This window comes from Chinchilla lanigera, unplaced genomic scaffold, assembly GCF_000276665.1.
Source record: "Chinchilla lanigera isolate Chin_1 unplaced genomic scaffold, ChiLan1.0 scaffold00031, whole genome shotgun sequence".
NCBI lineage: Eukaryota > Metazoa > Chordata > Mammalia > Rodentia > Chinchillidae > Chinchilla > Chinchilla lanigera.
Genome location: NW_004955432.1, coordinates 4,556,491 through 4,580,557, shown reverse-complemented (window position 1 = coordinate 4,580,557; position 24,067 = coordinate 4,556,491). Strand labels below are relative to the sequence as shown.

At 38.9% G+C, this 24,067-nt stretch overlaps 1 protein-coding gene across 2 annotated transcripts in view; it reads right to left on the bottom strand.

Moving 5' to 3' along the window:
• Positions 1 to 14,238: 14,238 nt before the first annotated feature.
• The window catches only part of LOC102015656 (zinc finger protein 709-like), a 24,600-nt gene continuing 14,771 nt past the window's right edge, over positions 14,239 to 24,067 (bottom strand). Inside the window, exons 2-4 of one of the 2 annotated variants that reach the window (XM_013515929.1) lie at positions 19,449 to 19,575; positions 18,837 to 18,897; positions 14,239 to 17,190 (exon numbers count right to left, since the gene is read on the bottom strand). In XM_013515929.1, coding sequence (XP_013371383.1) covers positions 15,699 to 17,190; positions 18,837 to 18,897; positions 19,449 to 19,575 — 1,680 coding nt within the window. In that variant the 3' untranslated portion in view covers positions 14,239 to 15,698. Of the gene's footprint in view, positions 17,191 to 18,836; positions 18,898 to 19,448; positions 19,576 to 24,067 lie in introns of those variants that run through there. The other variant, XM_013515931.1, reaches the window with a different exon arrangement.

Sequence of the window (24,067 nt, the reverse complement as noted above, 5' to 3'; positions counted from 1 at the left end):
ATGGTATGATAGACTATAAATATGTCAAAGTATATCTTTCATACTACTACACTGATAATACCACTCAATCAACTATGAATGGAACAAAATCCTCTAGACTTCCTTCTGGAAAACAAAGGATAGGACATTATACTTTACTTCTCAAAGATAAGGGGGTGAAGGATCCTCTTCCATTTCTTGGGAAACATCATAGACTTACAATCATTTAAGTCTTAACATCAAACAACATCTAGACACACTAAATTTTGAAGAAATACTTCCGCTTCCTTTTCAGCTGAGATTTTCTAAGGCTGGCAGTACAAATAAAGAGGAAAAGGTAATTCCTCATCCAATTATACTTCTAAGTTGTACAGTTTATGTGCCAAGAAAACCTGATTTTTGTATCACAAACACTGAAACCTGCACTCCAGATGTATGACAAAAATATGAAATATGAAAATTTGAATTATAGAAGTAATTATAAGAAACATTGAGGTCTAGGAGGTCAGACTAAGGGTTGGTTAGAACTGACGTGAAGTTCTGTGCTTTGTGTCAGCTGTGCCCTTCTCCACAGGCCATTCCTAGGGCTTTCTTTAGGACACCAACACGACAGAGACATCCAGAGTGTGGGAGTGGGCAAAACTTCAGATATACATGCATAAAGCCACAAATGGTAAGGGGACTTTGAATAGAATAAAAACAGTAACATTTATGATTTCTGTTCAGCAAGGAAAATCCTTGATGAAATTAACCTGCTGAAGAAACGTACAGCACATATTTTCAATCTCTAGAAGTGACAAGAAATAAATACACAGACAAAAGATTTAATTAAAAAAGTATCTGCATCACAAATATGAGCACAAAATATAAGCAGGTAATTTATAGACGGACTTACACAAGAGAAAAATGAAGACATAAGAGAAAGGTGTTATGAGAGAAAAAAATGGATATGAATCTCAATTCATACCCATAAAATTCACCAGTTACAAATACTCTGATAATGGTGACTGTGAGAAATAGGAATTACTGCCTACTGGTGGTGGTAGCACTGACAGTGCATATCAGAGTTTCAATGGATAAGCATTCTGCGCACTAGCAAACAGGTGCCTGAGCATCTACGGCATTTTCTCAAACCTCTCTCTAGGGCAGGAAGATGTTTCCTGCGTCACTTATATCACTGCAGAACTTGAAAAATCAGCCTTCCTATAACTGTGGAAAAGGCAAAGTGTTGGGTTACATCTGCATGTTTTCTGAAGTATGAATTCACAGTGGCTGAAACTCTCTGAGCAGGTACAGTGGACACATAAGCTTCAGAATGACATGTTACCCTGAGAGGGCAAAGAAGACTCCAAGAACTGCCATCTCTCTACCTCTGCTCCCCAAACCCAACTGGTGACGCTATCCAAATAACTCTCAGTCTGTACTTGAACACTCTGTCTTCAGGTCTTCCCTTCTGGGCTGACTTTCTGATACCACTAGTGTGAAAATCAGATCCAGTCCTTGCTATGCCATGATGACACACACTGGGAGGTCTAGCAGCCAGACTAAGGGGTGGCTTGAACTGAAGCTCTGTGCTTTGTGTCCTTCTCCACAGACCACTCCGAGGGCCTTCTTCAGAACACTAACATGACAGAGACATCCAGAGTGTGGGGAATTCAGCAGAACTCAAAGGAATTTTGGGGACTGCAGGCTCCATCCTCATATGAAACACATAACAAAGGCTCATGGTCTCCTTTGGGATATGCAAGTCACTGCAAAGGAAAAGAGCCCCAAGTCTTGGATGAGACAGTGCTAGACAGATGTGACTTCAGCCTGTTAAGTGCAAGGAAGAGGCCATGGGAAAACAAGATGGCATGAAGTACAAAGTCAAATATTTTCTCCAAGATTAAGGGAGATAGAATAGTTCCCACAATCAGCATAAGTTAGAACTACAAAGGAAATTATTTCCTCTTCACCACTGTAAATGCTTGGTGTGTTGTGGTTAAACTGCTCAGCACCTTGCTACTGATGGACAATTTCCATGTTATGGCCTTATCCCGATAAAGCAAGTTGGACAGTACTCATGTACCTTTCTAAAATACAAAACACGTAGGTAAATAAATAACCAACAATCTAACCAAATGAAACCAAAACAAAAAAAACCAACCCAGAGTACTGCTCCTTTATCCAAACACTACCCATAGTGTGTCCCACACATGTTGAGTTTGTCAGGAGAACATGATTAGCATAGTGCTCAACACAGGAAAGGAGTTAACAAGATTGATATTCTCCAAAGAAGCACTGTGGCAATTTTCACTTGGGGTCCTGTCACTGACAAAGCAGTGAATCACCACTGCTGCCTAATATCTTGAATGAGTATTGTACCGTGCACCACTAGTGTGCAAACAGAATATATTTCAAAAAAATCAAAGTAAATTTTCCAATAAATACTAATGACTTTCTCTTTTATTGAGTAGTACTGGAAATTGAATTCAGGGCTTTGTGCATGTTTCACAGGTTACTTTTTTTTCTTTTTTTGGTCTTTTGAGACAGGGGTTAGCTATGCAGTTCAGGCTGGTCTTGAACTCACTTTGTAGCCACAGCTGGCCTCAAACTCACAGTGATTCTCCTGCCTCAGACTCCTGATTTCTGGGATTATAGGTGTAAGCCAACATGCTTGGCTCACAGGTTGCATTAAATTGGAGCTCTACAATGTATTTCGATCTCCCCGTCATTTATACTTTCTCTTGATCTGGGTCTTGCTCCATTACCCAGGCTGCTTTCAGGATTACACTCTCCTGGCTCAGTGTCCCAGTTGGCTAGCATGAAAGGTGGATACAACTGGCCTCACTGAAGATTCATCTAACCAAGTGTTTCAATGCCACTCAATAGTGGTAATGAAAGAAACCCTATCTTACTAGGATTTGCTGGTACATGCCTGTATTATCAGAACTGCAAGAGGCTAAACAAGATCAGAAGTTCACTGCAGCCTGGACAACTTGGTGAGACCTGGTCTCAAATTTAAAAACAAAACATTAGAAAGTGTGGGGAATGTCATTCAGACAAAAAGCCCTCAGTTCAATTCTGAGTCCAATAAAAACATCAACCACAACTTGCAATCTTTTGTCTCATGGAGAAATACCTTCCCATCACACTTAGATGATAGGATCCAACAATTTTTAGGCTTACAACAACACTACACTTCTAATTTCCAGGTTTTCCTAAAAAATGATTAGGTTAACTGATTAGTGTTAACGGAAGACATATTTATCTAACTTTGACTGACTACTTCACCTTCCTTCTGCCCTGTAAACTTAGATGCATTCTCAGAATAAACCAGGGCACAACTGATTTTCACACGAAGAACAATCTGACTTCAGGGGTAGAACTTTTTTGTACAGGTTTGGATTTTGACATCCTCCCCACCCTCTACTCTGCCACTTTCTTTCTCTTCCTATTTGCTCCTCCCTATAGAAAAAAAAAAGCTTATCACTACGAATCCACACACCAGCAGACCTCCCATTTGGGGTTTTAGCACTAGAACTACCCCAGTAGTTCTGTAAATATAAAGCCCATCTCAGTCAGCATTTCCATTTTTAAAACAATGCCTATAAATAGTCAAAGGATTGTAACATTATGGCAGGTCCTCACTGATATAGTTTATTTTTTACTAGATGTGGCAGCGAAATAATTATGATATTTTGGGCACTTCTTTATGGAACTCAGGCGTTCAAGACATGCAACAAGCGCTCCAGTACTGAGTCACACCAAAAATGAACTTAGCACTGTCTTTGCATTCTCATGTCATTTACTATCCACTGTCATGACTATGGAAATGTGGAGATGTCTTGGAAATTTTAGAATTCACTCTACTCATGAAGACGCATTTTCCTGAGAAGTTGAAGTTTTAAAACCCTGTAATCACAGACATTTATAAAATTGATATCCCTCAGGGTGCCTGGTGGCAGCGGTGAGACCAGGGAACCAGCACAGCACAGCTCCTTCAGAAGGAACTCTAACTTGAAGCTGGGTCACCCAAAACTCCACCCTCCCCACACAGGTAGAGATGTGGCTGTGAGCTGCGGCTGCCTGAGACTGCACTCCCGGCTCGCGGGGTGGCTGTGGAAAGATGAACCCCAAAATAGGGCAGCCGCACCCAAGGCAGGAGGGACAGAGGGTGCACAGGGACAGAGACCGGGAAGAACGGAGACCCTGGAGCAGGCGGGGACGCTCAGGTCGGCCATTGCTGTTCCTTCCACTTCCGGGTTGACCTGACTAAAATCACATTCCCTTCTGTCCCATTTCAGGGAACCCATCCCACACTGTTACCATTGCGTGGCTTGGGGGTCCTCCCCGGTCCTTCCAACGTAGGCTGCGACCAGCAGAACTACAGCAAGGCGGTGCAGTCAGGCGGTTTAGCCCTGCAAGCCGGCTCTCACCAGGGCGCTCCAGGGATCTGGGATTTAGCGCCAGGCAACAGAGCCCGCCTCCCTTGCCCCCTGATTGGATAACTCGAACTGCCTGCGTCTAGAACACTGATTTGCTCCTGCTTGGTTGCCCGCCCTGGGAACTGTGACATCAGAAAAACAGCTGCAATAGAAACAAACAAATCCCTACTGGTGTCAGTGGAGCTCAAGTGGTAGAATTGTAACCCAGAGACTTGTAAATCAGTTTCTCTCTCAGCATGCTGACCTGTCTAAGGTACATTTCAGCAGAGTTCATTCCTGGCTAAATTAACGAAGAGAAAGCAGCGGGTGGGTGACCTAGGCTGGGCAGGAAGGCAGGACCCTGAAGGTAAACTCTGCACTGTATTATAAAGTCATTGGGAGCCTCCTTATTAGAGTTTTAAGGACAGGAATGGCATCATTACTTTTTTAATTTAATCACAACCCTGCCCCTGAATTGAACATAGAGTTTAGGATGGACAAAAGTGAATGTAGAGCCCATATACAAGATTGAGTACGTTCAGGACCTGCGCGGTGGTAGATGTGAAATCAGGAAAGGTGGAGTATTTGAGCTATGGAATGTTGGAGATGGAGCTAGAACTGAATCTGAGGACTGGTGCATTCTGTGTAGTCCATGAGCAGGGGTCAGCAGCTGGCGGCCAATGAGCCTAGCTGGCTGTCATTTTGGCTTACGCCAATGGTTTTATTGGAGCCCATTTGATTATGTGTAGTTTGCAGCTGCTTCTACACTACCAGCATATGCTTAAGTAAATTTGACAGAGATCATATGGCCCATACATGTCACTTACTCTTTGGATATTTGCAGAAAATATCAACCCAGAGTATAAAAAGTTCTTGGTATTCACCGGGCACTGCCATGGTGGCTGGATATGCAGTTGTGAAAAAGTGAGCACAGGGCTCTACCTGCCATGGTGGCTGGATATGCAGTTGTGAAAAAGTGAGCACAGGGCTCTACCTACCAGATTCCTATTTTAGTTGGAGAGAGCAAGATAAGATCACCTTAAAAATAAAGGTAAATCACAGCATTAAAAGTGCTCTGGAGGAAAAATAGAAGGTGTTAGATGTGATTTGGGAAATACAAGAGCAAAAGCAATGTTTTTGTGAAGTGAGAGGAACCAGTAGAAATCACCATGGACTGTTTATTCATGCCTCTTGGCTTTCCACAGCTCTGCCTACTCAGGACACCGCCGGGCTCTAAGAAGATGATGTAGGGGCTGGGGATCTAGCTCAGCGGCAAAGTGCCTGCCTGGCAAGCGCAAGGTCATGAGTTCGGTTCTCGGTGCCAGAAAAAAAACAAAAAAAAAAAAAAAAAAAAAAAAAAGAAGATGATGTAGAGGTACCAGGGCACCTGCGTTGCCAGCCACTGGTGCCCAAAATAAGCTGTCCTCTTTGCCCCCAAAGAGTGTTGCTGTTCGCAGAGGCTGAATTACCCCTATATGCTACCTGCCTTGTCCTTTTTGACATTACACACCAGGATAGAGCTGCTCTCTATCCTATCACAGGCTGGACCTCCGGAAGCCAAGGTGGAGCACACCAGGAAATGATCTCACCCCCTTTTTCAGACACTCCCAATGCTGCTGAGAACCAGAGAGGAAAGTAAGGCAAGAGTGTGAGTTGTCCTTGCTGTGCTTCATGGTCTCACTAGGCAAAGAGCTCATTTACCATGTATCTCCCTCTCCCCTACAACATGCTCAGGTCTGCTGGGGCAGATGAGAGGGCATATATCCCAGAAGGGCTTATTGGCTAGTTGAAGCTAAGTAATTCCTTCCGTGAAGTAGAGGTCTTTTGGCATGAGTTACAGTCTCTTCTGACTTGGGGAGTATGAGTAGATGGAGAAGATATCTTATTTTTATTTGTGAGTGAAGGTAGGCCTTTATGCATATAAGCTGTGCCCTGCCACTGAGCTACATGCAGCCCCTAAGAGATCTAATTCAGATGTATCAGACGAAAGGCAGATGCAGGAGACTGCACATGCCCCTCTGAAAATCATCTTCGTGGCATCCTTCCTTGTCCCAGTACCCTCTTGCATTTTGGTGGTGGGGTTGTGGTCCCTTCCTGAGCTGGAATGGGTGTATGTTTTAGGAACCAGTCATATTTGCAGATGTGGCATGGCGTTCAGCCCAGAAGAATGGGTGTGTTTGGATTTTCCTTGAAGTAGTATATACAGAGATATGATGCTGAATATTTGCAAGAACCTGGCCTCTATTGGTAAAACTGCCTCACTGCTTCCTCCACACTCTCAGGAGGCCAGTGTAGATTGCAGTTACTGTGCGGGTGTGGGGTTCCAAGTAGTGAAAAGACAGACGAGTGAGTCCTGTGACACTTACACTCCAGTTGCCGCCTTATGGATATGATATTGCACTCTTCTCTGTCTCTCCAAGATTAAAGGCTTTGGGTGTCTCAAATGCAGTGCATAGTCAGGCCCCAGATTTTGGTGACCAGATAGCTGAAGTGTCCTCTCTATCTCAGTGAAGAGACTTGAATCTGTTTCCCTACTGAAAGATGTTCGCTATGTCCATCAGCAGTAAGCAGCTTTTGCTATGGCCAGACCCCCTGAAGACTCGAGTATGTGTGCTCTGGCGTCATGGTCAGGTGTGCTGAATACACACCATTTGTTTTTGTTTCCTGTGTGCAGATAACTAGGCAAACCCAGCACAGTGTCTCATTTGGAGCAAAGAGAAGAGCTGTAGACCATAGCAAAACAAACAAAATCATATTGGTGATTTCTACCTAAAGTTGTTTATGGTGGTGATCAAATATCTAGAAATGGAGACTTTTGTTAAGCCTTAGGTTAAGTTCAGAAATAATGTCAAAATCTGTTTAAAATGACAAAGCTTTAAGATATTGATCTTTTCTTAGTAAAATTTGCAACAAAACTGTGGAATGCAAATTTTACATTCGTCAAAATAATTTCCAGTGTTCTCTACAGTCTTGTTAGGATAACATGTTTAAAAATTGTCTTAACAAAAAAAAAAATTGTCTTAACAAGTTTAGTTGCCTAAAAATCTGTTTAAAGTTTTGCTTTATGATTCTGGTTAAATAAGGTACTGTTATGTCATTTTCCTTAGAATTAAAATTGTTGTGTTATAATGTAGTCATGATTGTTATTTCAATATGCTTAAAAACAACTAGATATTTGGCTTAACTGTTACCTTGTATATTACTTACAGTCATATAACTGGCAAAGGCCACATCCTTTTTGATCAGTAAGAGGCAGTCTTGTTCAAAAATACATGTCCTCAGTTAGTAAAATAGACATTATTTTTTGCACATTGTATTAAAAATGTTTACTGTTCTGTATGTGTACTTATAAAATCCAAAAGATGTTACTGACCTGTAATTCTTGGTTTTGACATTAGGAAACTGTGTACTTACTCCTAAATGGTACTTCATATCCATTTACAAAAACAGATGACTTTCAAGTATTTACTTGCTACAACCTTCTGGCAGAAGTAAACTTTGTCCACATTAGTGCTGGCCTTCTTAATTACTTAGTCACTGTGTTTCCTAATTTAGTCTACTGAATAGATTAATTTTGCTTTACTCTTATTGGTTTGTTTTACATCAGCATATAAGGTTTGTGACTATTTGTCAAAATTCTAATGTTTTAGAGTGCTGACTCTAAGGTAGATAGGATTAAACTGGGTATGGTGGTATACACCTGTAATCCCCGCACTTGGGAGGCTGAGGCAGGAAGATTGAGCCCAGCTTGGGTTGCATAGTGAATTCAAGGCCAGCCTCACTTACATAGTGAGGCTCTGTCTCAAAAAAAAAAAAAAAAAGAAGTAAGATTAAACTTGAAAATTAACTCTAGATAAACTTGGCTTAAGAGTCACACTTTCTGAATCTCTGTTATTGCTCAAATTTGGCAAAAAGTGTTTATGATACTGTCACCAATCACCTGACTGGTGTAAGAAGAGTTATAAGTAACTTCAGACTTCCTTGCTGTAAGCACACAACCAACATGTCTTCCTCTTGCCAGGCCAAAAGCAGTGACAGAATGTCCAGATGCTGGTCCTAGAAGCCGGGTGTCATTTTCTTTGTACAAGAAAGAGGAAAATAAGCTGAACACATGGACATGACAGGAGAGACATTCCGGCAGCTTCTGGAGATACTTTAACCAACATTGCTCATAAGCAGCTGGTGCCATGAACAGGAAATAAATGACCTCCTTTGGTATCAGTGGGGAGCAAATTAACCTGAGTATATGAAGCTGAGTGGCCAGTAGAGTTTTGGTGTAGTCAGCCTGTGAATTGGGTGACTCCAAAAAGACAGTCCCCGTTTAGTTTCTGGCCACTGTGTTCTCTCTGGCATGGTGGCCCACCCTCATCGTATAGGGTGTACTTCTTTTCCTACTTTTACTTGGCCCAACCTCCTCTGCATAGACATTTTCTTTTCCTATCTTTAATAAAACTTTGCTACTGTTTGTGCTTGTCTTGTACATATATATTCACTCCACTGTGATTTTTTCCCAGATTTGAACATAGTTGGGTGTAATGAGGGCTTTCACATCTCACTCATATACAAACGGTTTCTCTTCACTGGTAGTTCCTTCAGTGCAGTGAGAGAATAATTTTTCCCATTGCTTATATTCATAAAGCTTCTCTCCAGCCTCTGTCTTTGCATGCTTCTGAGAGGACTGGAAATCAGCATGGGTTTTCCCATATTTGCTACAGCTAAACAGCTTGTCTTCAAATCCTTGATACTCATATGATTAGAGTCCAGTGTGAGGTATAATAGGCATATTTAATAATCAAAGACCAATCAGGGTATTTCTACAATCAAGGCTTTCATCTGGTGTTGTACCAACCGGTTTTATATTTGTTATGGTTTGTGTCTGTATGTCTCCCTACATTCTCATGCAGTCATGGGGCAGGCTTCTACGATTTGTGATTGATCGGTGATCCAATGCTGGGATTACGGGTGTGAGTGTTACATCAGTGCTGGGACAGGTAGTTCCCATACAATGTAAGGGAGGGAAAGAGGCTGCTTGCTGCCACTCCTCCCTTTTGCTCTTGCTGTTTTGCTGTGTTCCACCACCATGAACACTTGACCTCTGCCATGTGCCACTCTGCCTTGGAACCAGCCAAGTATGGACTGAAACCTCCACAAACTGTAAGCTAAATAAACCTTTCCTTCCCTAATTTTTGGCATCAGGTATTTTCTCCTAGCAATGAGAAAAAAGTAACCAAAACAATATTCATGTTAGTATTAGTAGTCTGGAAAATCATTTCTTCATGTTGATGCCATAATTCATAACCACGTTTCTCCACTTACTGCTGTAAAGCAATAAAATAACAACCAATCATATTTAAAAGTGTCTTTTAGTTAATGGTTTACTGAGAAGAGATCAGGTTTGATGCCTTCTAAGAATATTTGATAGTGAATTTACTGTACACTCTAGATGATGCTTAGAAACAGCTTTTACAAAACAGTACTATTCACTTGGCAGTTCATAACCAACATATTTGCAATACTTAACACATTTATTCTGAAGAATTGGTAAATATGTACACCATATGTTGTTTTTCACACTCTTTTTTCTGAGTATCCCTTCTCCTTTTCACTGAACCTCTTGACACTCTAAAATGTCTTTTCTATCTTCTGTCCCTTATTTTACTCCTTAATTCATAATGTGGGTTTCTCATACTAATTTATATTAGTATGACATTGAAATTTCTGTCTGAATATAACATTATTGACTCCAGATCCATCCATTTTTTTTGGAAATTTACATCATTTCATTCTTTGTTATGTATACACACCACATATTTTTCAGTGGTTGGGATTTAACCCAGGGTTTTAGTACTGAGTTCCATCCACAACATTATTTATTTCTCATTTTGAGATGAAGACTCATCAGTCATTAAGTTTCCTAGGCTGAGAATGAATGCATGATCTTTTTGCCTCAGCATCTTACAATGCTAGGGTTCCGTGGATGCATCACCATTCCCAGGATATACTATATTTCCTTAATCAGCTTATTTATGAATGGGCATCTAGGCTGTTTCCTGAATTTAGCTTTTGTAAGCTGTACTGGTACAAACAAGGGTATGCATGTATTTTTCTAATATGATAACTTTAACTTTGGGAGGAATATACCCAGGAAAATTACAGCTGGATGAAATGAAATTTTTACGTTTACTTTTTTGAGGAATCTATACACACATTTCCATAGATGTTACACTAGAGTAACATTCTAACAAATGTTATGGAAATGTTCCTTCTAATGTTTTGGAACATCAATGGACTGAATTCTTTGGAGGATTGCTTGAAAACAATTATTATCAAAAGAGTAGTATTCATTTGGATTTCAAATATGGTCACAATGATGGAAATTTTCCAAATACTGAATGTGTATACCACATTGAAATAAACACAGAATTCCTTACATAATGTTTGACATGAATATGGTCTTCTATAAATCCATGTTTAAATAAATTGATATCCTAAATTTGACTCTCAGCCTAAACACAAAATTTGTTGTAAGGGCTTTTTCTGTGGTACTTTGTATTAAACTCATGCTAGGCAAACACTCTATCACTAAGATACACCCCATGCCCACAAAATTTGTTTTACATAGTCAATGCCTAAATGCAATTGCATATGAATTTTTTATAAACTTGATGGGAAATAATTTGCTTATTCTTTTATGTTAGATAATGTCACTAGTGGTACAAAGTCAGAAATGCTTAGATTTCAGATATTGCAATATTTCAAATATTCAATTACTAGATGATAGGTATTGCACATGTACACATCTAGGGAGAAATAATGTGAGATTTAAAAAATTGGAACATGGCCACATTTGAAGTTTTCTTGCTTTTAATATTTTTGACTCTTGAGAAACATTGTTCTTGTGAGTGCAAATTACCTTAGACTTCTCCTGAAATTTCTGTATTCATCTTCAATTTTCTTACTACCTGAGCTTCTTCTTAAAGGGTACAAAGTGAAATACAGTGAGTTACCACATTACATAAAAATGCAGAGATTCCAGTTAGAATCCTAGTACAATGTGACCATGCCTGGATGAGTCACCAAGTGTTTTCATATTTCAATGAAATAAACTAAATTAACAAAGAATAAGCAATGCTCTGATGCAGAAATGAGAAAAGGATATTGTCCTTATGTTTATCAGACACATTCCAAAAGGTTTCCCCCATGACATCTCTGTAGAGCTTCTTTTGAGATGGATCCAAGGCCCCCTCCTCCATGGTGAAGTTAACAGCCATATCCTCAAAGGACACTGCCTCCTAAATCATCAGTCATACATATCTAGGAAGAGCGAGACAGTATGAAACATCTCATATCTACTCATAAAAAGCTGAAATAAGCCTGAATCCTCTAAATGTTTACTTCATGTTTTGGTCATCAAACACTTATTCTCCGTTCATAAACACAGCTCCTACAGAAATTTTGATGCTAGACTGTAATTTGTTGCTAAAGCAACAGCAGAATGGGAACACTGGTTCTCCTGCTGGTAACCTCAGCTTATTTTGAACATTGCTTCTAAAGCATTATTTATACAAGGATCCTACAAGGTCGGCATCCAAGAAAAGGAACTGAGGAAAGTATCTGATAAATGGCTCTCACAGGTCATAGAATATACCTTTCCCCAATGTATTATTTATTGAATTTATCCCTTTCTTCTCTGCTTCTATTTAGACAGTATTTTGAAACCTGAACCTGGTTTCATAGATAAAAACATAACCAAATGCTAAGTAAAATTCATCAATGATAATTTGGAACGCTAATGAAAAAGATTACAGCTTTTAGTGGAGAATATCTAAGAACAACAAAATTAGATTAAGGAAAACACTGTCTTGTAGCTCAATGAAACAAAATGGCATATGGGAGACAAATGGGGAGTGGATACGATTAAAATATAAATCATATATCCTGAACAATAAGAGTCTGTAAACTATACATGTAGTAATAATAAAAGGAAAAACAGAGAAAACAATTTGAAACTTCCAAATCACACCTTTAATATATCAAAGAAAAATATAACTTCAGTATAACAAATGTTTAACAATATTCAATAACTAGTAAACACTAAGGTGACAGCTCTTGTAACATACAGGAAAGATGCTCAAAATCCACTATTTAAGGCACTGTTTCATAGTGAGAATAACAAATTGATCACAAAAAATGAAGAGAGTCTTTGAAGGGCTCATATGAGAACAGATAGGATGTTCTCAAAGAAACCACATAATAGCTCATTGATTGCAAAGAAATTGAAATTATCTCATGCATATTATCAGATCATAAGGCAATGAAATAGGAAATCAATGTACAAAAACCTCACAAAAACTATATAAATATATGTGACAGATACCACTATGAAGCTGCTCTGAGAAGTTAACCAATTGGTTTTTCATGTTTACTTGTGAATCTGTTCAAGGCCTAGGGCTCTTGTCTGCATTTGGGAAATGGACTCATAGTAAGTGAACCTCTGTGAGTCACTGATGCCCACTGAGGTCTGTAATGGTGGGTGAAGCCATGATGCCTCAAAGGAGAAGACAAGGCCACAGCTAAGGATGTCTGGCTCCAACCTCAATTAACTAGACTGTAGCTATAGGCATCTCACTCCTGGGTGGAGACCTTCCTGGAGATAACCTAATTCTCTTGAATTAACATAATGGCCTTGAGTGGACTTGAAGGTCCTTGAATGGTTCTGCTGAGATTGTGGCCTTTCGTTATTCCCCTCCTTTGTTTTGATAACTAAATAAGTATGGGCCACCCAGACAAGATCTTTGTCTTAGCCACCAGAGAATTTCGAATTCTATTTGAGGGTTTTCATCCTCGTAGAGCCCTAAAATCATACCACTTGACTCTTTTATTTAAACCTTCCCTGTATACTTCATTGGCAGATTGCAGGCTGTATCAGTCCACAATAATTAAGACATAATATTAACTTGTTAATATGGAAATCAAATAACTTGCCAATGAACAACTAATGGATTACAGATCAAATTCAAGTAGAAATTAGACAGATTCTACAGTTGAAGAATAATGCCACTGTGACAAATCCGAATTTATGAGACACAATGAAAGCAGTTGTATGAGGTGGAATATTTATAGCAGTCAATTCTCACATCAGGAAAACAGAGCAAGCTCAATTAAATAACCAAATGTTGAATTTCAAGCTTCTAAAAAAATAATAATAAGTTAAATTTAGGGCATACAGGAAAGGAAATTTTAAAGATCAGAGCAGAAATCCATGCAATTGACACCAAGAAATCAATGCAAAGAATTGACGAGTCAAATAGTTGGTTCTTCAAAAGATTAAATAAATTAGAAAAATTCTTAGCCAACCTCACCAAAAAAACTAAAGACTCAAATCCATGTAACTAGGAAGGGAAAGGGCAGAAACACAACAGATCCTGCAGAAATCCCGAAGATCAACACCAATACTGAGAACAAACACACTTAATCAGATGGAAAACTGAGAAGAAATTGATAGATTTCTAGATAAATATGAATTACCAAAGCTGAATCAAAAAGATAAGAAAATTCTTAAAAATTCATTATCAGCCAGTGAACATGAAAAAACAACCAACAAAGAAAAGCCTAGGTCCTGACAGATTCATTCCCTAAGATCTACCAATAAATTTAGAGAAGTTCTAATGACACTCCTGCTCAAATTCCTTCATAAAGTTGAAAAGGAAGAAATACACCGAGTCATTCCTGAGAACAAGCATTACTCTGACACCAAAACCAGAGAAAGATCCAACCAAAAAAGAGAAATACTGGCCAATATCCTTAATGAACCTAAATGCAAAAATCCTCTGTAAGATAGTGGCAATCAGAATGCAGCAAATCATCAAGATGTTTATATAGTACAACCACGTAGGATTCATCCCAGGGATGCAAGGATGGTTCATCATACACAAGTCAATAAATGTCACATATATTAACTGAACCAAGGAGAAAAAGTACATTACATTCTCAATAGACAGAGAAAATGCATTCCACTCAGAAATGCCATACTTGCTTAAGCCATGTGAAAATACCTCTCACATTCTGTATTATACTAACTCTGTGTGAATTTGTGCCTGTTTCCTGACATTGTTGGAACCAGGACATTCTTTCTCACATTATTTATGAATGTTCTCTCTTTAGTAGGGGTTCTTCCATGTATTTCAAAATAAGTGGAAGAACTAAAGGGTTTCTCAATTTTATTACATCTATGCTTTCCCTCTCTTGTGAATTATTGTTTTAATGCACTGAGAAAAAGAAAAAAATTTCCACAATGATCACAAATGTTCATGTTTTCAATGAGTTCATTCATTTATGTACTGACAGTTGTGTGTACTGAAAGATTTTTATATGGCTTACCAGGAAGCACTTCTCTCCACTGAAGGTTCTTTTATGTCAGTGCAACTTACTTTATATTTTCAGTTAATCTACATTCAAATTTTAGTGTCTGTTCATTACTAGAGTAAATGAAACCTTTTATGAATTGTTTTTCTACCTTGTGTGATTACTTTCATGTAACTGACCACAACTGTATGTCCAGAAAGCTTTCCCACATTGCTTACATACAGAGGGTTGCAAACCAGTGTAAATCCATTCATATTTTTGATAACTAGCTTGTGATTCTGAAAGGTTTCCCACATTGCTTATATACATATAGTTTCTCCCTAGTGTGAGTTCTTTCATATCTTTGACAATAAATGTGTGTCCTGATTTCCCACCTTACACATACATCTTCTCCCCAGTGTGAGTCTGTTCATGTCTTTGACAATGTGTTCTGAAAGCTATTTCACAGTGCTTACATATATAGGACTCTCCCCCACTGTGAATCTGTTCATGTCTTTGACAAATATTGTGTGTCCTGAAAGATTTCCCACACTGCTTACACACATAGGGTTTCTCCTCAGTGAGTTCTTTCATGTTTTTCCATATCTATTTCTGCTGAATGATTTCCCACATTGCTTACATGCATAGTTCTCTCCAGTGTGAATTTGTTCACGTACTTCACAATAACTGTGTGTGGTGCTTTCCAACATTGCTTACTTACATAGGGTTTCTCTTCAGTGTGCATTTTTTTATGTATTTTCTAACTACCACATGCACTGTTTCCACATTGCTTACATATGTATGGTTTATGCCCAATGTGAGTACTTCAATGTATATGACAACTTCTATGTGTGCTGAATGCTTTCCCACAATGCTTGCATATATGGTTTCTCTCCAGTGCAAATTCATTCATGTATTATACAGTAACTGTGCGTGTAAGCAGTTACTGTATATAAGCAGTAACATTGCTTACATACATAGGGACTCCCCAGTGTGAGTCCTTTCATGTTTTTTACAATTATGGTGTGTGCTGAAAGCTTTCCCACATTGCTTACATACATATGGTTTCTCCCCAGTGTGAGTCCTTTCATGTTTTTTACAATTATGGTGTGTGCTGAAAGCTTTCCCACACTGCTTACATACATACGGTTTCTCCCCAGTGTGAGTTCTTTCATGTTTTCGAAAAGGACTACTTGTGCTGAATGCTTTCCCGCACTGCTTACATGCATAGGGTTTCTCTCCACTGTGAATTCGTTCATGTATTTTACAATAGCTCTGTGTAGTGAAAGCTTTCCCACATTGTTTACATACATAGGGTTTCTCCCCAGTGTGAGTCCTTTCATGTTTTTGACAGACAGCATGTCTCCCAAAACCTTTTCCACATTGTTTACACACATACGGTTTCTCAGCAGTGTGAGTGCGTTCATGTCTTCGACGATGACTGTGCATGCTGAAAGCTTTCCCACATTGTTTACATACATAGGGTTTCTCACCAGTGTGAATCCTTTCATGAGCTCGAAAACAATTGTGTACCCTGAAAGCTTTCCCACATTGCTTACATACATATGGTTTTTGCCCAGTGTGAATTCTTTTATGTATGTGACAATCACCTTGTGTTCTGAAAGCTTTCCCACATTGCTCACATACATAGGGTTTCTCCCCAGTGTGAGTTCGTTCATGTATCTGACACTGAGTACGTGTTCTAAAAGTTTTCCCACATTGTTTACATGGATATGGTCTCTCATCAGTGTGAGTTTGTTCATGTCTTTGACAAACACTATGTGTGCTGAAAGCTTTTCCACATTGCTTACATAAAAGGGGTTTATCCCCAGTGTGAGCCCTATTGTGAGTTCTTTCATGATTGCCAAATGAAGTCTTATTAGTGAAGGATTTCCCACAGTGTTTACATACATAGGGTTTTTTTCCAGTATTAACTTTTTCATGTATCTGAATATCATGTTGAGCATTAAAACCCTTTCCACGCCGTATACCTCTGTAGGTATTCACTGTACTATGATTTCTTTCAGAAATTTGAACATAGCTGGTTGTACTGAGGGTTTTTGTATCCTGCTCAGATACAAAGGTCTTCTCTTCAGTATTAGTTCCTTCAGTGCAACCCCAGTAGAGTTTTCCGCATTCGTTATATTCACATCGTTTCTCCTCTGGGTTTGTCTTTGTGTGCTTCTGAAAGGATTGGATGTCAGTGCACATTTTTCCATATTTGTTGCAGTTAGACAGTTTTTCTTCAAATCCCCGATACTCATAGGATTTGAGTCTAGTGGTAGGTAAGACAGGCACAGTGCGTGAAGAATGACCAATCTGGAGATTTCTAAAGGCACAGCTTTCACTTGCTTGTGTATCAGATGGTTTCATATTCATCCGATTGTTTGGAAGCAGCAAAACCACTTCTTCATGCTGATCCTGTATTCTGTATTTACAGAATTTCTCTACCTCTTCACTTCTGTAAAAGCACAAAATAACACAGTAACCCCACATATAAAAGTGTCTTTTCAATAGCGATGTATCAGTAAGAGAACAGGTTTGAAGCTCCCTAAGAATATTTTATCATGTGTTTATTGTACCCTTCCCATGATGGGGCTTGGAAAGAGCTTTTACCAAAGCATTAGTGTTTAGTTGCTAGTTTACAATTTATAAAATTAGTGACATATATGCCTTACATTTTTAGGAATTGGCACATATATATATATATATATATATAAATATGCTATTTCTCATGATTATTTATAATAATTTCTCCTCCATGACTACCAGCCCGCTCTTCCCCTGAGCCTCTTTGCTTAGTCCTAAGTATCTGCCTCCCTGTATGATACCATCTTTCCTTTATTTTCTTAATTAATTCATATTTTGGGTTTCTCATACAAAATATAACATGTTATTGAAATTTTTGTGTCTGAAATACTTAATATAATGGGCTCCTGATTCACCCAGTTGTTGGCAACTGACTTTATTTCATTCTTTTTTATGGCTGAATACTATTCTAATATGTATATGTACCACTTTTTTTCAGTGCTGGAGATTTAACTCAGAGTTTTAGCACTGATCTACATCCCCAGCCTTATTTTGGGGATGGGGTACAAGGAATTGAACTCAGGACCTTACGCTTGTCAGGCAGGTGCTCTGCCACTCAGCTATATCCCAGTCCCTCTTTTTGTATTTAAAACAGTCTTAAACATCAGTTAGTTGACAGGCTGAGTATGAATATATGATCATCCTCCCTCACCTCCCCAGAGCCAAGAATTCCAAGCATGCGCAATCATGGCCAGGCTATCCCATATTTCCTCGATAATTCATCTGTGTATGGGCATCTAGGCTCTTTGCAGACCTCAGCTTTTGTCGTTTATGTTGCTACATGCAAGGGGCATGCATGCATCACTGTTAGATAACTACTTTCAATTTGGGGGAAATATACCCAGGAAAAGCACAGATGGATAAAATGGAGTTTCTAGTTTTACTTTTTTGAGGACTGTCTACACACATTTCCATAGATGTTATACTCCTTGAACATCCCCACTAACAATACTAGAAGGTGACTGCTAATATTTTGGAACATGAATGCACTGAATGTTATGGAGGATTGCTTGAGAACACATTAAGACAATACTGACATTCATTTGGATACTAAATACTTTGAGAAGGTATGCAAATTTGCAAATACAGAGTCTGCATACCACATTTAAATACATATCACATTTCTTACATACCTTGCTTGACATGAAAGGAGTCTTCAGAGAATAATATATATGTATGAGTAGCCTGAACTTGGTTCTCAGTCTAAACACAAATTCTGCTTTATATACTCCTATAATCAATGCCTGAAAGCAATTTCATTCAACACTTTTATAAACTTGAGCATGAAAAATAATTTATTCTCATACATTAAATACTATCACCTGTGGCATGATGTAGGGACTGACTGTACTTTAGATATTGGAATATTTTAAATATTTAATTGTTAGATTGTAGATACTTAAAATGTACACATTTGGAGAACATTCATGATATTGAAGAAAAAACGCACTTATTTATACAGATTTCTTGATTGTAATATTTCTGACTCTTGAGGAACATTGTGTGAGAATAAATTACCTTACATTTTCCCTGCAATTTTTATATTCATCTTCAATCTGCTGGTCATCCCCGTTCCTTCCTAAAGTATAGAAATAGAAGTGTTATGGCTTGTCTAGATATCTTCCCAAAGCTTTATGCAGTCATGGGTCGAGTTTTTTGGAGGTGGCTAGATCTGCTTTGTGTGATACTGGCAATGATTTGAAGGAGAGCCCCATCCTGGATATAAGCGCACTTCTCTAAGGGTGAGAGCCTGGGTGTGTTATAAGGGACAAACAGCATTGCTGTTGTAGCTTACTGCCTTCCATGATGCCCCTATGCCATGCCACTCTGCCTTGGGGCCTGGTGCCTATAGACTGAAATCTCCACAAGCTGGAAGCTGAAATAAAGCGTTCCCTCTTTAACTTTGGGTTTTCAATATTTGGTCTCAGCAATGAGAAAAGTAACGAAGACAAGAAGTATGATGACCTGCTGCATTACATGCAAGTCTATAGATTCCAGTTAAATTCAGAGTATACTGTGACCTTCTCTGGAAAAGTCATCAAGTGTTTCCATATTCCAATTTAGTAAACTACACTGATGTAACAACCAATGCTCACTGAATGCATAAATGAAAAAGGACATCTTCCTTACCTATAGCAGCCACATTCCTAAAATTTTCCCACATCACATCTCTGTAGAGCTTCTTCTGGGAAGGGTCCAGCAAAGCCCACTCCTCCTTGGTGAAGTCCACAGCCACATCCTCAAAAGATACTGCATCCTAAATCATTAGACATATATATCCAGGAAAAAAGAGCTTGAAATGTGAAATATTTCAACTCTGTGTATAAAAACCTGACATGAGGCTGAGTCTTCCAAATGTTTCCTTCACGCCCTGATCATCAAGCATTTATTGTCTATCCATGTAACAATTTGAGAGAAGAAATCAGATGTTAGATTGAAATTCATGGCTAAAGCAACAACAGAATGAGAATACTGGATATCCTGTTTATTAGGGTTAGGGAATGAATCCCTTTCTCTTCTGCTTTTACTGGGACAGCATTTTGAAACTTGACCTGTTTCATAGGCAAAACGTTAACTGAATACTAACTAACACTAACACTAAAATTTATGGAATGCTAGTAAAAATATTTGTTTGGAAAAATGCATTATTTTATACCTGAATGACCTGAAAAGTAGCAAATGGGAAAAAAATGGGGAAATGGACAGAGCTAATATATATAATATATGCTAAATATCAAATTTTTTCAAATAAAAGGCACCAAGAGCAAAATGAAAATTTGAAGAAAAACTTCTCTCACTTCCAAATTTTACCTTTGATGTATCAATGAAAATTATAACTTTTCCATATAAGAAAGGTTAAATACATAAGAAATAATGTGACACTTCCTTTAATATACAGTAAAGAGATTCAAAATCCACCCGTCAAGGCACAGTTCTCTTAGTAGAGAGAATCATAAACAGATCACAGGAAAGGAAGAGGATCTTCAATTGGGTCATGATAGAGCTCTTATTGTACAAAATGGCAAAAATCATAATCTGTTTAAAATGGGACAGAGCCAGGGATAGAGCTCAACAGCACAGCCCTGCCTCGCAAGTACAAGGTCCTGTGTTCCATTTCTAGTACCAAACAAACAAAAAATACGGGACAAGGCGGAATAGTTACATGCACTGAAACCTACATTGTATCTTTCATATTCTATGTATAATAATTAAAATACTCCTTAAAGTACAAAGATAAACTTGAATGCCTTTAGAATTTACAGCCAAACATCTTTTGGATGTGAAACAACTATTTGCCTAGAAGAATATTATGACACCATCAGAATTAGACAGAGAAATTGAAACCTATATAGATCATAGGAGCTAAAAAAGACAAGAACTGAAAATAATTATTTTCACTGTATACAATAAACAGAAAAATGAACAAAACACATATCACTTAAAGGAAAACACCAAATATACAACAAGATCCATGAGTTTGGTTGAGGAAATAGCCAAAGTAAAAAGAATTGTGGAAAGACACAACTAGTAAATAGAGCTATGAAAGAAGGAAGGATGAAAGGATATACTCCACAGCCATATACCAAAATCTATAGACCAGTGGCTTATTCCAATGACCTGAAAATATATTTTGCTACAAATGGAAATGAATCTCAACACATACCCATAAAATTCACCAGTTAGAAATACTCTCATATTGGTGACTGTAAGAAATAGGAATTATTGCCTACTGGTGGTGGTAGCACGGACAGTGCGCATCGGAGTTTCAATGGATAAGCATTCTGCGCACTAGCAAACAGGTGCCTGAGCATCTACGGCATTTTCTCAAACCTCTCTCTAGGGCAGGAAGATGTTTCCTGTGTCACTTATATCGCTGCAGAACTTGAAAAGCTGGTCTTCCCATACTGTGGAAAAGGCAAATAAAGTGTTGGGTTACATCTGCATGTTTCCTTAAGTATAAATTCACAGTGGCTGAAACTCTGACTGAGCAGGTGCAGTGAACACATAAGGTCCTGAATGACATGGTACCTGAGAGGGCAAAGAAGACTCCACCTCTGCACCCAAATCCAACTGGTAACTCTACCCAAATAACTCTGTCTGTACCCAAACACTCTCTCTGTCCCTTCTGGGCTGACTTTCTGATGCCACTAGTGTGAAAATCAGATCCAGTCCTTGCTATGCCATGATGACACACACTGGGAGGTCTAGCAGCCAGACGAAGGGGTGGCTTGAACTGAAGCTCTGTGCTTTCTGTCAGCTGTGCCCTTCTCCATAGGCCATTGCTAGGGCCTTCTTCAGAACACCAACATGACAGAGACATCCAGAGTGTGGGGAATTCAGCAGAACTCAAAGGAATTTTAGGGACTACAGGCTCCATCCTCATATGAAACACATAACAAAGGCTCATGGTCTCCTTTCCCCAGGGATATGCAAGTCACTGCAAAGGAAAAAGAGCCCCAAGTCTTGGATGAGACAGTGCTAGACAGATGTGACTTCAGCCTGGTAAGTGCAAGGAAGAGGCCATGGGAAAATAAGATGGCGTGAAGTACAAAGTCAAATATTTTCTCCAAGATTAAGGGAGATAGAATAGTTCCCACAATCAGCGTAAGTTAGAACTACAAAGGAAATTATTTCCTCTTTACCACTGTAAATGCTTGGTGTGTTGTGGTTAAACTGCTCAGCACTGTGCCTGTTGATGGACAATTTCTATCCTATGGCCTTGTAGGGATAAAGCAAGCTGGACAGTATTTGTGTACATTTCAATAACACAAAATATATGGATAAATAAATAACCCACCATCCAACCAAATATAACCAAAATCAAAGTAAGGCCCAGAGTACTGCTCTTTTACCAAAGCACTGCTCATACTGTGTTGCACCTATATTCACTTTGTCAGTAGAATGAGACTAATGCAGTACTCAACACAGAAAAGTAGTTAATAAGATTCGTATTAACCAGAGAAGCAGCGTGGCTGTTTTCACTTGGTGTCCTGTCACTGACAAAGCAGCAAATCACTGCTGTTGCCTAGTATCTTGAACAAGTATTGTACCATGCACCACTAGTGTGCAAACAGAATAAATCTGAAATAAACTAAATTTTCCTTTGAATACTAATAACTTTCTCTTTTACCCTGTAGTATTGGAAATTGAATTGATGGCTTTGTGCATGTTTCACAGCTACTTTAGGTTGGAGATCTACAATGCATTTAGGTCTCCCCATCATTTATACTTTCTCTTGTTCTGGGTCTTGCTCCTTCATCCAGGCTGCTTTCAGGATTACAATCTCCTTCTTCAGTGTCTCAATTGGCTAGGATGCAAGAGATACAACTGGCCTCACTGAAGTTTCATCTAACCAAGCACTGTAATGCCACTTACTAGTGGAAACAAAAGAAACCAAATCTTAGCTAATATATTGGTACATGCCTGTATTATCAGAACTGCAAGAGGCTAAACAAGATCAGAAATTCACTGCAGCCTGGACAACTTAGTGAGACCTGGTCTCAAATTTAAAAACAAAACATTAAGAAGTGTGGAGAATGTAATTCAGACAAAAAGCCCTGAGTTCACTTCTGAGTCCAATAAAAACATCAACCACAACTTGTAATCTTTTGTCTCATGGAGAAATCCTTACCCATCACACTTTTAGACCTACAAAAACACTACACTTCTAATTTCCAGGTTTTCCTAAAAAATGATTAGGTTAACTGATTAGTGTTAACAGAAGACATATTGTAAAGAAAAATTTTATGGGAGCCAGCTGTCCTCCGGCTATAGATAAGCAGTATGAGACTGCCCAGGAGGTGCTAGGAGTTTCAGGAAATAAACTCCCATCCTGTCCTTGGGAAAAAACCACAAAAGAACATCTGTTGTTTACTCAGAGTAACTACCCTGCCTTTAATCTACACTCCCTCATTCTTAAATCTCCTCACCAAACCCCCCAAATGATTGTTAAAGTCAGCTTAAACTAACCGATGCTATCGCTTCTGTAATTTCGCTTGCAAATACCCGCCCTTTGTGGTTTTTGGGTTTAAAAAGTCAGACTGAACTCCAGCTCCGTGCTCTCTGTTCCTGTGTGTTCAGTGAGCCCCATGCATGCCTGGTAAATAAACTCCCCTTGCCTATTGCATGAGAGAGCGTCTCTTGGAGTCTTCCTTCACGCGGCGAGATTCTCGGCCCTTACAATATTTATCTAACTTTGACTACTTCACCTTCCTTCTGCCCTGTAATCTTTGACCAATACTCAGAATGAGCCGGGGCACACTTGATTTTCACACAAGGAACAATCTGACTTCAGGGGTAGAACTTTTTGTACAGGTTTGGATTTTGACACCCTCTCCACCCTCTACTCTGCCATTTTCTTTCTCTTCCTATTTGCTCCTTCCTACAGGATAAAAGCTTATCACTAAGAATCCACACACCAGCAGACCTCCCATTTAGGGTTTTAGCACTAGAGCTACCCCAGTAGTTCTGTAATATAAAGCCCACCTCAGTCAGCATTTCCATTTTTAAGACAATGCCTACAAATAGTCCAAGGGCTCTAGCATTAGATGAGATGACACCTCTTTCCTTTTCCATCATAACAAATCCCATGTAAATGTAGATGCTCAAGTTCAGTGGGTTTCACACAGTGCATTCAACATTCAGTCCCTCCTGGAAGGAGTCCTTAGCAGGAACACTTTCTCCTGCCTCTGCTAATACATTAACATCACCCCTACTTTTCTCAGCATTCTAAACTCTATGGCGGGTCC